General features: G+C 47.5%; 1 protein-coding gene across 6 annotated transcripts in view; it reads left to right on the top strand.

The window, feature by feature from the left end:
* The first annotated feature begins 1,775 nt into the window (after window positions 1-1,775).
* Window positions 1,776-14,743, top strand: part of MVB12B (multivesicular body subunit 12B) — a 207,714-nt gene continuing 194,746 nt past the window's right edge. For 3 of the 6 annotated variants that reach the window (XM_058302361.1, XM_058302363.2, XM_004467225.5), the window contains exons 1-2: window positions 1,975-2,183; window positions 14,179-14,301. In XM_058302361.1, the coding sequence (XP_058158344.1) occupies window positions 2,103-2,183; window positions 14,179-14,301 (204 nt within the window). In that variant the 5' untranslated portion in view covers window positions 1,975-2,102. Of the gene's footprint in view, window positions 2,184-14,178; window positions 14,302-14,743 lie in introns of all 6 variants that reach the window. The other 3 variants (XM_058302360.2, XM_058302362.1, XM_058302364.2) reach the window with 3 other exon arrangements.

The raw sequence follows: 14,743 nt of genomic DNA, 5'->3' as shown, positions 1-14,743 counted from the left end.
AAGTTTATCAAATACTTTTAAAATACCTATCCTGTTGATGATTTATTTTCTTTAACCTATCAACACAATGAATTTACAGATTCCCTAATGTTGAATTATCTTTGTACTTCTGGAATAAATCTTACTGGATTATGGTAGTTTTGACCTGTTTTACAACAAGCTGAATTCAAATTGCTAAAACTTTATTCAGTCATTTTTTAACTACTAAATACAAACGTGAGTTGGGCTATAGCAGTGATTGAATATTGTATATCAATCGGTGAGTTTTGAAAAGGTGGTCAAGGCTGAGATAAGTTTGGGAAATGGCAGGTTCAATAAACCGAACAGGTTTCTTTACTCTTGGACTTCACAGAAACCTTAATATGATTACTCTTATTGTGATTCCTCAAGAGGTGGACTATATATGGCATATAGCATTTTTCAGGTTATTTGGCCACAGAGCCCCTTTTACAAGAAACACATCTTAAAATCTCCAGTGACTAACATTCTACACTAATCTACTTTTTGGTGTTATTAATGTCCTGTTTCAGTGTCAGGATTAAGCTAAATTTGGGAAATGAAATTTCTTTGCTGTGTAAGTTTAAATAACAATTGGGATTATTTGTCCCCCTGATGGTTTGATAGGACTTGACTGTAAACCATCTGAACTGGTGGCATTTCTGAGTGAAACAGATGCTTGGAATGCACATACTTGTGGAACAGGATGTGTTCCCTGACAACCAATTTTGCTAGGCACCATTTTTTTTTTCTAATAGGATCAAACAACTATTTTGGAAAAGACTGTCAAAATGAGAACTGATGCATTTGTGCATTAATGCTGATCATTTCTGCATGATCTCTGTTCTAAACACTCCAGCCTCCTGACCAGAATCCTTTCAAAAAACACCCTTGCTTCCTCCTGGTGCTGCCTTGCTGGGGGTTGTGTGGGGCATACTTAGTTACAGGTACAGAACCTGCTAGTGCTTTTCTTCAGTCAAGCTAGCTGCGGGTCAAGAGGTCAAGCTCTGGATTTAACCCCCGCCCCCATCCAGCTCCACTTTACCTGCTGGCTCACACCTTTCTCCAGGTACTCCAAGGCAAATTTCCTGCTTATACATCTCTCTCTAGAAGCATCCTTGAAGCTGGACCCATAATCCTGGCTCCAGGCCTCAGCGGGTAGATTATTTGTTCAACATAAGAACCAACACTTTTAAGGCCAATAATTGCCAGGAGCTTGTGGTCAGTTTGAGGGGCTGGTGAGTCCTGGGCTTAGCAGTGTGAAGTGGGAACTGGCTGAGCTCTGGTTAGGCCGGTTGTGGTGAAGGGGTCTCCTGAGCTGGAGTGAGCTGAGAACTGGACTAGGGCTCAGTAAGGCCGGGGAAGGCTAGGCGGATGAAGGTCCCTGGAAGGCCTAGAAGGCTGGTGGGCTGGGGGGCTCTCCAGAAAAGGCCAACTTGCTCGTGTATAATGATTATCCAAGTTTCCATTAGGCTGGATGCTTCCCAGGAGCTGAGGCTGAGCTGAGGGATTTCTGAATACAGTGAGGCCTGTGGGGGCTGAATGGGCTGGGGTCCCTGCAGAGACAAACTTGGGGAGGAGAATAATGGATGCCCAATGCCCCAAGGGCCTAGGGTGCACAGAGGGAGGTAGAGTCTGAGGCTTGGGGTGGGGGGGTGGGGGTACCAGGGTGCTCGATGAGGCCGAGACAATGGCAACTGGGGCGACACCCAGGGTGGGCGGGGGGCCCTAACTGAGGCTAACCGGCCAGGCTGTGGGGCCGGGGGTGGGGTGGGGGCGGGGTGGCGGCCGCGGCGGCGGCGCAGGCTGCGGACGCGGGGAATCCCGCTCCCTCCTCCGGCCCGAGCGAGCCTCGGATGCCTGGCGCCTCTCCTAGAGCCAGCGCCAGAGCCGGGAGGCCCCGACTGCCCGCCCGCCGCGGCCCGCGGAGGGAGCCGCCGTTGCTGAGCTTCTCCGCCAGGCCGCGCCCCGCCCCTCCCGCCGCCGCCGCCGCCGCCGCCGCCGCCGCCGGCGCCGCCGCTCCCCGGTGAGGCTCGCGCTCGAGCTGCGGCGCCGGCTCTCGCCGCCTGGGCCCCGGGCCCGGCCCCTCCCGCGCCGCCCGGGCGATGAGAAGCTGCTTCTGCGTGAGACGGAGCCGGGACCCGCCGCCGCCGCAGCCGCCGCCGCCGCCGCCCCAGCGGGGAACAGTTAAGTGAGGCCCGGGCGGGCGGGGCGCCGCGGACGGTCGGCCAAGCCGGCCCTGCTGCCCCGGCGCACGAGCGGGCGGGCGGGCTCGGGCCACGGGCCGAGGGGCGGGAGGACAGGAGGAGCCGGGCCGCGCTGCGGCCTGCGGGCTCCGTGCCCGGCCCGCCGCGAAGACAGGCCCAGGCAGCCTCTGCCCGACCCTGCGCGCTGCAGCCCCGCGGTCCGGTTCTTGGCCTGGAGGCAGACAGTGGGCAGGGAGCTCAGGGACGCGAGTGCAGGCAGCGCCCCCAGGGTTGGGGCAGGTGAGGGGCCTCTGGCAGCCACCCACCTGTGTGAGAGGTGAAGCGGCCCACCTGTTCCTAGGCCTCCGCACCTGGGCACAGATTGGGGGGTAGCCATATGACCGGCCTGACCTGGGGGCTCCAGCTCTCTGGTCACGTGGGTTCGGACTAAGTGCACCTGACTCTGGCATCATCTCTGGCGCTGGCCTTTTCTGTGGCCTGTGCGCAGTAGAGAGGACACCCAAACCCTAGACACCTGTCTGTGAGGTGAAATGCCAGGAAGGATGGCGGGCATGTTGAGCACCCCACAGCGACTTCAGTGCAATTCAGGCACTAGGGGCTGGGGCAGGAGCGATGGCATAGGGCCAGGGAACAGAATGACAGGGTGCCCAGAGCAAACCCTCAGAGACAGGCACAAATGAATAAGGTGGACCCATGAGCACCTTTGTCTTCTTTGTTACCAACATAAAGTTGTTCCTCGGTTACCCGCCTTTCTCACCATTAAAGATGTGATTTCTGTTGCATGGCCCTCTCAAAAACCTCTTCAATAACGCACAGAGGAAGATCACAGGAAGGCAAAAGGCAAATGGTTATTGCTCCTTCTCTGCTGCTACTGCACCCCCACCCCCACCCCAGAACCAGCCACTCAGATTCTTGCCACAAAAGCAGACAGCAGGCCAGTTCCTCTTTAGGGGGCTTTGTCTCTGGTGGTTCCTTCTCAACATAATCTCCTTGTACATTTCTCGACAGCTGGCTGGATCTCATCTCATTTTAACAGGGCTAGAAAATCTTATCAGCTGCACCAGAGAAGCCTTGGGAAAGTTAGGAGATAAGCTCTGTGGAAGCCTAGACTAACTGGAAAACCCAGTGTACTTGGAAGGTTAGTTGCAGGAGAGGATGGCTAGCTCTCTTGTTCGCCTGAAATCATGCCGGGTATTTTGAAATATTATACCACGCTCAGAATATTTAAATGGGGACTCTGCTAGGACCTGGGCACCAAGTGACCCAGGTGAAGTTGCTGGCACCGCAGTTATTGATTCATTTGAGCTTAGAAGTGTCTTATCGAATCCACATTTTTCATTCTCTCCTACTAGCATACACTCTTTGGAGGCTTTCGGCCATACTCCTGATTTACACTAAAGGCATTTTTTTTCCCCCTTGCCCTACCTTCATCCCACTGGTGGGCTTTCCCAACTTCTAGTTGGAATGTTGCACAGTAGTTAAGTGGAAGGGTTTTAGAATCAGACCTCAGTTTAAGTCCTGGCTTTCCTACTCAACTGTGTGCTCTTGGGCAAAGTAATGAGCTTTCCTGAGCCTCCGTTTCCTCATCTGTAAAGTGGTGCTATCTCCCAGGACTGTGGTGAGAAATAAATGAAATATTGCAAACTCAGTGCCTGCCACATAGCAAGTGATCAGTAAAGGTTAGCGATTGTTATTAAGGGTTTGATAACTGGTAAATCAGAAGAGTAGCTTCCCTTTTTTTTTTTTTTAAGAGCACCTTTCTGTTTGTGGTAGCTCTAATCAGGCCAATTAGAGTGTGGTAATATAGTAGAAAGAACTCTGGGCTTAGATTTAGGGATTTGGGTTTGAATCCTAGTCTACCTCCTGGAACTCAGGTGACCCTGCCCAAGTCGTGGAACTGTCTGAATCCCCATTTCCTTATTTGTAAAAGTAGCTTGAGAATGAAACCTACCCCAGAAGGTAGTTGGGATGACTGAATGACATAATGTACAGGATTGCCCTTCGTAGGGTAGAGGTGTTCTTTAAATTTAAGTGGGATCCAGTGGCACATCTTGGCTTTGTGAGTCTGATGCTTATACATTTGGTGGGGTGTGGTGCTATAAGAAGAATATAAGAATATCTTTTGCATATTTTACACAACCATGTATGACCACATTGCTGGAACCCCGACCTTGCAGGGAGGGGTCCTGAAGCTTAAGCTCCATAAATTTCATGGCAAATCTGCTTCTGATGGGATCAGAGCCCAAACGACTTGCCCCTCTGCTGTAGCAGGATGGAAGTGCTCAATGCTTCATCCTCAAGGGGTGATGTCCTTGCCACGCTGGAAAGTAATGATGGCATTGGAGTAAAGCATGAGAAGCATTAAAGGTGCTATTATGATGATGGAAATAACAAATGACTTACATGGCTGGATGTGGTTGGTCTGAGAACACTCTGTTTAGTTGGCTTTGGTCGAGTGAGCAGTCTGCTTTGCTAGCTGGGCTGTGCAAGGGGAGGCCTGGGTTCCTGGAAAGCACTGCCTCCCCCTAGGCTGCTCTCCCTCCCTGAGGCCCTCCCTGGCCAGTTTTCCACTGGCCCTGCAGGCTTTCCTTGGCCTTCTGTGTTCTGGACTGTCCTTGGGGATTTTGGTTTCCCTTCTTGTCTGTATTATTTGCAGTGGGGGTTGCTGGCATCAGATCTCCTCTCTCCATCTGCTTGGGAGGCATAGCCACTGCACGGTGTGCTTGACATTGCATCTCTTGTTGGGGACATACTGTGGGCATGTGTTTGGTTTACGTGACACACTTCTGGCAAGATGAGGAGCTTGTCCAGGCTGAAATGTGAGAGGCCCATGGGCCTGGAGCCCAGGGGTCACACACAGGAACTTTGTAATCACTCTTCCCCAAAGACTGCAGGGGCTGTCTGTGGGGCCTGTGACTAGAATCATCACAAGTACCTTCTGTGTGTGTGTGTGTTTAAAGATCCTGGTGTGTCAGCTACTGGTCAGCAAAATAGAATGTTCAGAAGAATGTCCCCTGATTCTTTAGAAGAGAGAAATAAACAAGTTTTTAATGAACCTGGAGTGGTCATTAAAATACAGGTCCTGGGGCCTTATACCCAGATCTGAGAATCAGAATCTCTGGAGAAGGCACCCTGGAATCCACATGTTTAAAAGGTACCTTGGGTAGTTATTACACTTAATGAAATTTTAGAATCATGTTTCTAGATACTTTATATATGTTGTAAGCCTGTGGGAAAATATCTATTATTCCAATTTTATAGGTGTAGAAATTCAGGCCCAGTTTAGTTAACTTGCCTGGGGTCACACAGCTATGAGTAAGGGTCAAAGCTGGGATTGAAGTTCGAGTTCCCCTGACTCCAAAACTTGTGCCCTGTCTATTCCTCTATTTTCTGCCACTTCCCCCACTCAGTTTATGGCATAAGGAGGCCCCATGGGACTCTGCAGGATGTGCCATTGGTTTGAGAAGGTGTTCGGCTACGGGAGAGGAAACATGAGTGAATTACCAGTAGTCTCTTTCTCAGACTACTAGGGTGCTCCTTCCTGTAGCTCTACATCGTTGCCTAGATCTTAGAAATAGCAGAGCACTGCAGATGGGTTTTTGGGTTGAGTTTAGTGAGTGAGTTTGTTTGTTTAAACATTTCATAAGCTTAAGAGCCCATCTGCTACTCACATTCCCCAGTCGGTGTTTTTCCACACCACTGTGCCTTTGTTGATGCTGTCTTTTGCCTGCAGTACTTTCATCACTCTTCACCCTCTGTCCTTCAGGGAGACTACCACAAGGATCACCTCTTCTCTCCCATCTCCTTGGCTCACCAGGGAGAAGGAGTTGCTACCTTATTTGTATTCCCATTCTTTCAGGCTCTTTCCTCCAGCCAGTGAACTCCTTGCGCGGGGAATGATATTATTCGTTGCCGTATTACTCAGTAGAGTGTTGCTAGGCCTTCATTGTACGTTACCCAGTACCAGCCCCAACCCAAACCAATTAAATCAGGACCTGGGGGATTGGGAATGGGGCAGCTGTCATTTTAAAAAGCTCCCCAGGGCATTCTCCTGTGCAGCCAGCTCTGAGACCCACTAGCCTATGCCAGGTCTTCATCCAGCCTAGTTGAACTGAGTCAAATCCACTTCTGGAACTGTAGGAAGGGCTGCAGTTCTGCATCTGTTCTGCTGCAGATGGCTCATTCCTGGGTTTGTGGTATTTTTCCTGAGTGGAGAAATTGGCTGTTTCAGAGTACAGGTCTAGCTCCAAGGGGCCTGACAGGTCCGCTTTCACTGTTGCCCCAGTTGCTTTATGTGTGTGCCCTTATCCAGTGAAATATGGGCAATTTTGAGGGGATGATAAGGACCCACTCACCCACCCACCCACCCATCCATCCATCCGTCCATTCATCTATCCATCCATCCATCATCAATGTGTTGAATATCCACTGTGAGGTAGGCACTGTGGTGACGGACTTGTATTCTGCTAGAGAAAGTGTGTTGTGACTTTCTGGAGGCAAGGCTGTGTGTGTGTGTGTGCATGGATAATACCAGGATTCTGAGTGACAGCACCTGTTTGGCATCTGTGAAGGTTTAGTGGGAATGGAAAATGAGACCAAAGTTTTGAATGGTGGAGTGGGCATCTGTAGGAAAGAAACTGGCTGCTTTTGACCTACGACAGTGAGGGAGAGATTGTGGGAATTGTTCTGAGGCTAGTGCTTGGGCCTCAATGGATTTGATTGCTGTGGTAAATGATTATACAAGGCCACCATGTGTGAACTGTTATAGGAAGAAATGACATCCTCAGTGGCTCCCTTATTCAGGTCTCCACCCTAAAATTAGGATCTGTTCCTTTGACAACTAATGATTATTAGAGCATTTACCACCTGTAAGAAACAATTGCTTTTGAGCCTCCCTATACATTCAGGGTAAATATTATGGTTTTACACACTAGGCTCCAAGAGAGCGAATGACCAGTTTAGAGACCCACTGAGTGAGTATTGGAGCTGAAACTAGAACCTGGATATTTTTAATTCCCACCTTCCCTCCACTATACCATTCACCTTCTCTGTGGCTCTTTTCTATGGAAAGTTACCTTCAGGTTTCATTCAAGTTCATTCATTCATCAAATACTTAATGAGTACCTCCTGTTCTATATTCAAAGTTTGGACTGTGGACCAGCTGTTTCAGCGGTTTCTCAGATCTCACTGCAGACCTACTGAATTAGCGTCTAGGGTGCCAGGGTGGGGGTGACTCTTACACATGCTAAAGTTTGAGAACTGCTCCAGACCATAGGACTTCCCATCTTGGTCATTGCTGTATTCTCAGTGCTCAGCACAAATGCTCTCCATAAACATCTGTTGGCTGACTGTTATATTCTAGGACTTGTTAGGTACTGAGAATGTAAGAGAGGGGTTGGGAGGGGAGATGACAAGGTCAGCTGAGTTTGAGGTATCAATTGGACATGTGGTTGAAGATAGCCAACAGGGCACTAGATAGATACCTCTGGAGTTTCATGAGAAAAGTCCAGGCTGTGAAGGTATTTTGGAAGTCATCAGCATACAGGTAGTATGATTAGACGACTAAATGTATGAAGATAAACTCTGAAGACCTGTATAGAAGTCAGGAATCTATATAAAGTGATGGTGGTAGTGGTGGTACATGCCTGACTTACCTGATGCCAGGTCTCGGGTAAGGGTGTTGTGATGATTCTAGCCTGTGGGCACATCCTCTTGGTGTTGAGATGGCATATGGGCATTTGTACTCAGCAGGCACTGTGGCCACCAGGGCAAGGGTGTGACTTGTCTTAAATACATCAGTGAACACTCTTAGAGCCTCCTGGGATTGGTTTCATTTGTGGAGCATCTTGGTCCCAGATGTGGCATTTGCCTTCTTTTGGAGTTCTCCTCCTTCCTCTTCTCCAAAGGACAACATGGCACAGCCAGGCAAGACCTAATGGGAGTGGGCAGGAATGACATTTAGTTGCAGTAATCGTGGGGCAGGGGTGGGGCTTATGTGTGTATTGAAGAATGTGCCTCCCTTGTGCAAAGTTCACTGGTTTGTGTAGTCAGGCAGGGCTTTTGTAAGGGGCAGGGCTTTGGCCAAAGCACTGCTATAGAACTTGATCCTGGATTTATTTTTGGAGAGTAAATTCTGAGATTGTATACTGTACTCTGTAGGTTGCAACAACCTGAACCCTAGGCCTGCCTTACATAGTTTATGAAAAATCTATGCTTAGTAATAAAGTGGTTAATATAACTGTAAATGTAGGTCAGATTGAATTTATACCTTTATACATGAGGTCTACCTATTAGGAGAAACAGACCTTTACTAGGGAAAAAGGAAGTGCTTGCTATTGTTAAATTACCTAGCTGGAAATTCCTTGTGCTCTAGGAGAGCTAGAAGAATATTTGCTTTAGTTCCCCAGTATCTTAGTGGCCTTCCTAGCTGTTGTGACCTGATGCCACCTGACCGTACCCAACAGCATTTGTCAGTGATTTGACTTTGACTGGTTACCAGGGAATGTGTCCAGAATAAAGTACAGGAAATGCCGGGAAGCTATTTTGAGGTTCCATAGTGGACACCTCTCAGCCTGGGCACTGTCCCCAGTGGGTGGCCTGAGAACCAGCTGGCCATTCACTTAGATGTTACATGGCCCCTGCCCTTAGCTCTCAGCCTTTGTGAGCTGGGTCTGGGTCTTTACTGCATGGAGGTGGCCCAGACTGTGTGTTTGTATTTGTTAGGGTATGCATTGGTGAATCCTGGACATGGGCTCCCTCCTGTGGGGAAAGGGCAGTGTCCTTCTGTCTCTTGCTTGTGATTATTGTCACCAGAAAGGTGCCAATAATTGTGGGGCATCGTGTAGGGTATAGATTCTGATAGGCCACCACTCCCACTTGGAAGCAGGCAAAGAACTACCTCATGATGGCGAGAGCAACAGCTTTCACTGGGGGCCAGCACATTTTCAGTGGCAATGCTGCTCTTGTATGTGAATTATTTATTCACTTCCCTTCCTCAGCCCCACAAGCTGGTAGATATGGGCAGACAGTTTATGTCTTTCGTGCCCTTGACTTTGGATTTCAAACAAGCTGATCACAAGTTTGTTCTTCTGTAGGGACTTAATTAAACCACTCTTTTTGTCATTTCCATTATAGTAGTCCAATTTAACCTGCCCCCCTTACTACTTTGAAATCACTCTTCTAAAGTTGCACGCAAGTCGTGCCTTCAGCCCTGGCCTGCAGTGCTGGCGCCTTCCGAGTCTGCCTTCCGCGCTGCGGCGGGGAGGCAGAGATGCCCTTCCTGCTGCCCGCTGTACTTCCTTTGAAGGCGCTGCTCCTGCCCCCTGCAGTGCTGCCCGCTGAAAGCACTTTAAACTCTTCAGCCCGCACCCCACCCCCTTAAAAGACCTCGGTGGAGAGAGGTCTGAGCTTCGTTAGTGGGGTTTTGATTTCAGTACAGGAGTTGATAAAACGAGATAAACCCCAGGCTCACTAGGGCCACGGAAATTAAACAGAGATGATATCAAAGTTCCCCTGAGTTTTCAACTGTGGTACAGTAGTTTAGCTTTCTCCGGTACTGGGGCTGGGAGGCACGCCTTTGATTCTGAAACAATGTTCAGCGTCAGTTAAGCTCAGCACTGCTGACTTTTAGGGATTAAGCACACTGTTGTAGTAATTCTTTGATCAGCTACGAGGGAGCAGCGTGCTGTCTGTTTGAAAGGGCTTTATAGTTAAAGTTCACTTGTTTGTGAACCTGGGATGACAGTGTTGGCGAGGTGCTGCAGTGCTGGGAGCCAGGGCCTCCCTGAAGCATTCTGTGTGCGGTGTTGTAGGCAAAAGCAACAAGCAGGCTTTCTCCTACCTGGCATTGTTGCATAGTAGCATGGCATGGTGGGGAAAAATCCCCCTGGCTGGCAAGCATGCTTCAGCCTAACCCTCCCCCATCCTGCCCTGATGCACTTAGATGCCCATGTTCACATGTACGTGCACACACATTTTCCTGCCTTGGGGAGGAACTCCCTCTGGGCAGCTGTAGGGGTTGGCTGCCCTGAACAAGGCTGCAGCCCCCTGCCTTGAAAATGATTTAGAGGAGTCTGGGCTTGCACTTGGGGGAAGATTAGGATGGGGATTGGGACCAGATGATCTGTGAGGTTAAACTGGGAGGACTAGCTCCAGGTCACTTTCACTACCATACTCCCCGTGCCCAAGAGCAGACATTGGCCCCCAGGTGCCACCATCCTTTTCATTCCTTACCTGACATTTATTGAGAACAGACTTGGTTTCAGGTTGGCTCAATCCTCTAGTTCTGAAAAATCACAATAGCCGTTATTTTACTTCCAAAATACTGGGACAACTTTTGGCTTTCTTTGTCCAGACTCTTCTTGCAGCCAAAGCTGGGCTGGTAGAAGTTTCCCCAAATTGCTCCCTGCTCCTGGTGGACCCTCTGACTTCCCGTTGATAATGGAGCTCCTGTGTGCTGTCGATCCTGCTCACATGGTGCAATAGATCAGCCTATTCCCTCCCGTGCAGCGCTCAGATCTCCCTCATTAGGCCTAAATTTACCTCTATCCTACACAAACATGGCCTTAGCTCATTTTTATTGTTGTAAATTATTTATGAGAGAAATGTTGAGTCTTGAAGCTGAGGTGCAAGGAAAATTAATCCCATGTTACTTTTATCTTTCTGTACTTTTCTTCCCCTTGCTTGACTTATTGGGCTATGGCTAGAGACAGAAGAGCTTCAGCATTTTGAAATATAATTAGCGTTGGAACTGCTTTCTTGAATGGATGGGATGCTGGTCTCTCTCCATACAATATAAAGAAAAGTCGGTTAGACTGGGAAAGAAAAGTGGAGGTTCCATTTGGCTCTGCTGTCTGCCAAACTGAGCAGTATCTGAAAACTCTGTACTTGCTTTTCTCACCTGTAAAATAGGGATAACGTGACCCAGCCACCTCCCATGTTTGGTGGAGCATTAATTGAGATGAAGATTGTGAAAGCTTTTTGAGAAGTGCAAGGTGTTGTACAAATGCAGCATATCAGTGTGTTTTCGGGGCAGGTAGGGTTTTGAGATGGAGGTGGATGCTGGCTGAGGAATTGCTGAAGACGAACCCAGAAGGGCTGAAGATACTTGGCATTTTAGTCCAGTATCGCCTCTTACCCGACAGGTTAATGTTGATCTTGAACATCCTGCTCTCTTCCTCTCCCTTCTCCCTCCCCTCCTGTGAGATTTGCTTATGCAGGATCACATTAATGGCCTCTTCTTCCCCCTCGCCGAGGCCTGTCCTGTGACCCTGGGCGGCTGAGTACTCAGTGGTGCCATCCCTTCTGGCTCGAGGCTCCACACAGCTCGGAAAATGCGGAGTGCTAGTTAATAAATGGCCTTTTGTTAGGAAGGTCAATTGAAGTGACGGCAGAGACGCTGTTAAAAGTAATTTGCAGTCAGAAAATATGTAATTCAGGGCAAGCTTCTTTGAGTGATTGCTTCTGCCATGGATATCTTGGGCGTTTCTCATTAAAAGCTTCCTTTGCTGGTGGTGGCGCTTCCTCCACTGTGGAGTCGGAGCTGCAGCCCCGCACAGTGAGAAGTCATTTGTCTATATTTCACAAAGGCTGCCTTGATCCCCAGGGTATGGCAACTGGGGGTGAAAAAAGGAAAGGAAAAGGCGTGCATCTGAGATGCTCTGTGCTAATGCTCTGCTCGCCTGGTTCCATCCTGCAGCCTGGGCTCTGACCACGCGCAGGCACAGGCCGGCTGTCTCCTTTGTCTGCCTCAGCTGGGAGGCAGCCTGCAGCCATCTTGAAATCTGCTGCTGGGCTGCCTTCTCGGAGGCATTCTGGGAACAGCATCGATTCTTTAGGAGTGAATTTGCCCTGCTGCAGTTCATATCAGCAGGCTTCAAAGCAAAAGAGAGCCTGTTTTCCTCATTACCTCGTGGTGGATATTGTGATCTGAGTGTATGAATCTACCAGGAAATAAAATGTTTCTTATTTCTTTCCATGCTTACCTCTGTCCTTCCTTCTCCCTTCCCTCCTTCCACCCTCCCACCCATTTCTGAGAAGGATAAAGGCAGTACTATCTTAAAAAAAAAAAAAAAAAGATCTACTTCACTTGTTCTTTATTAAATTCACAGCATTCACAGCATGGTATTTTAGCACTGGCATAATTCATACATTCCGTTAATGAGTTTTTAATTGCAAAGAGTTTTGGTAAGCAGTGGCAGGTACCAGTATTTGCAAACTGCCACAATATTATTTTCATGTTACCAATAATCTGGGGTTTTTCACATGCAAATATTTTTTGATCAGTGCTTGCTTTGGATTGGGCAGATGCAGATATTTGTTTCTAAGTCTTCTTTATTTGTTTACATATTCAGTCAATACATATACTTAAAACCTACTGTGTGTAAGAAATACTAAGCCCTATACTTTATGCAAATGAGCCTGCCTGGTAAATGACATTTGAAAATAGAAAATGATGCAGTGATGTAGGGTCGTGTCCTATCCCCTGCCATAGAAGTTTATTTTCAGTAGAATTAAGTAAAGCATAACTTAGTTTAGCTTTTGTCATAAATAAAAGTAGATAGTGCTGCTGATGCCAGGTACTCCCTAGCCTTGATCAGAGCCTTGGCTTCATTGCATTGACAAATCTGTTTCTGGAGCCCTTTTTTTGGTTCCAGGGGACACGGACTACATGGGAACCTTGCACCCAACATTTTGATTCTTCCTGTTAAGTAGGCTAGAGTCATTTTTTAATGGCTTCTGCCTTTTCTGATTGTATACTGGGTAGTAAGAATAGTCCTCCCTGCCTAGTTAGGCAGATGTTTGGTTTGCTTTTGAAGCAGTAACCAGCCTTGAGAGATTTGGCAGACTTAAAGCCAGTGGAATTTAATTGCTGCAGAAAGGGGTGGAATTTAACTTGCTCTTTTTCATTGCTGGTCCTTTTAAACGTATTTAAAATCATTTACATAAGGTGTTGCCTTTTTTATTTGCTTTCTGGTACACTGCCACTCCATCTGCCCAGACCCAGCACTCTCTATATTCTACCTGTCTTTTCTGGTCGCATCAAGAGGCAGTCAGTAGAATAGTAATTCCCTTTTCCCTCCCTTTCTCCCTAAGTGCCCAGCAAGAATTATATGGTCATTGTTAGTGTTTAGCTTTGAGTAAGTACTCACATGACCTGGGGGGTTAAAAATAACAAAAGAATCAGTGAGTCCTCTAGGGAATGATTTCTACAATGTTTCTCTCCAATTACATTAGACCTGTGTGTTCTGAACTTTACCAGTCTCAACATGCATTTTGTTGAGTGCTACTGTGTGCCAGGGACTGCTCAGACCCTTCATTTACATTGACTGTCTTAGTTCTCATAACAGCTTTGCCAGTGTTAGTATCATGACTTCTTGTCATAGTTGAGGAAATTGAGGCTCAAAGAGGCTGCATTGCTTGCTCAAAGTCACCTGCCAGGAAGTCATGGAAACTGCTCTGGAATGCCATTCTTTTGCCTCTTGCCTTGAATGTTTGTAAAGCTCCAATTGCTGAGTAATCTAACCTTGGTCATGGCAGAGGCTGTGGAAGTCTGTACATCCATAAAGGGAGAACATAAGGGATTGATAAACTAGCTTAGTCATGTCTGATTTATTCTCAGAAAAGCTACTTCTGTCTTCTCTGAAATCAGGCAGCTGTATGGTAGAGTTGAGAATGGGTTGCCTTTGGGTTTGAGTCAAAATTATCTCCTTAGAGCATGGACAAGCCCTCAAGAACTATGTTAGCTCAGTGTTCAAAGCTAATTTGAGAAGAGCAGTGGTCAGAGGGATATGAATTTTTAATCTGAGGAAATGGTTGGAGGTATGGTCAAGGCCTCTTCAGCCAGTTCAGGTATGTCGAGCTGAGCTCAGGATATTTGTTCCAAGATTCTGGTTCTATCTATTTGAGACTTTGTATTGTTCACTTTAAATGTTAAGTTTGAATTTTGTGCTTTCTTTTTCCTTTTCTAAACCAGGACCAATCCACCATGCCTGAAGTTAAAGACCTTTCAGAAGCCTTGCCAGAAACGTCAATGGATCCCATCACGGGAGTGGGGGTGGTGGCTTCTAGGAACCGAGCCCCAACAGGCTATGATGTAGTAAGTCAGGATATTAGTTTGTACATTTTGTTTACTGATTCAACAAATATTTATCTCCTGTGTTCAAGACTCTGAACCTTGTGTGTAAGATATGCTTCCTTCCTCTAGGAACTTAAGATAAACAGGGGAGGGAAAGCACCACCAATGAGAAAGAGGGGGAAGCATCTTGGTTTGGGACTCAGAAGACCTGATTCTGGTCCTCTTGGGTGTTTCCTGGCTTTACCCATTGCATAACCTTTGTGATGGTCATTTTTACCTTCTGTAACATTACAGGGTTGGATTTGTTGATCTCCAAAGTCACTTCTAGTTCTGACATTTCAGGAAGAAAATCCGACTTTAGGAGGATTTAATTAACAATAAATATTGTCCTGTGTTCTGAGATTCTAAGGTTATCTTATTTTTACATGTTCATTTTGTTTATGACAACATTTTCTTCTTATTC

Source organism: Dasypus novemcinctus, chromosome 8 (assembly GCF_030445035.2).
Source record: "Dasypus novemcinctus isolate mDasNov1 chromosome 8, mDasNov1.1.hap2, whole genome shotgun sequence".
Lineage (NCBI taxonomy): Eukaryota > Metazoa > Chordata > Mammalia > Cingulata > Dasypodidae > Dasypus > Dasypus novemcinctus.
This window is presented reverse-complemented; position numbering and strand designations above follow the sequence as displayed.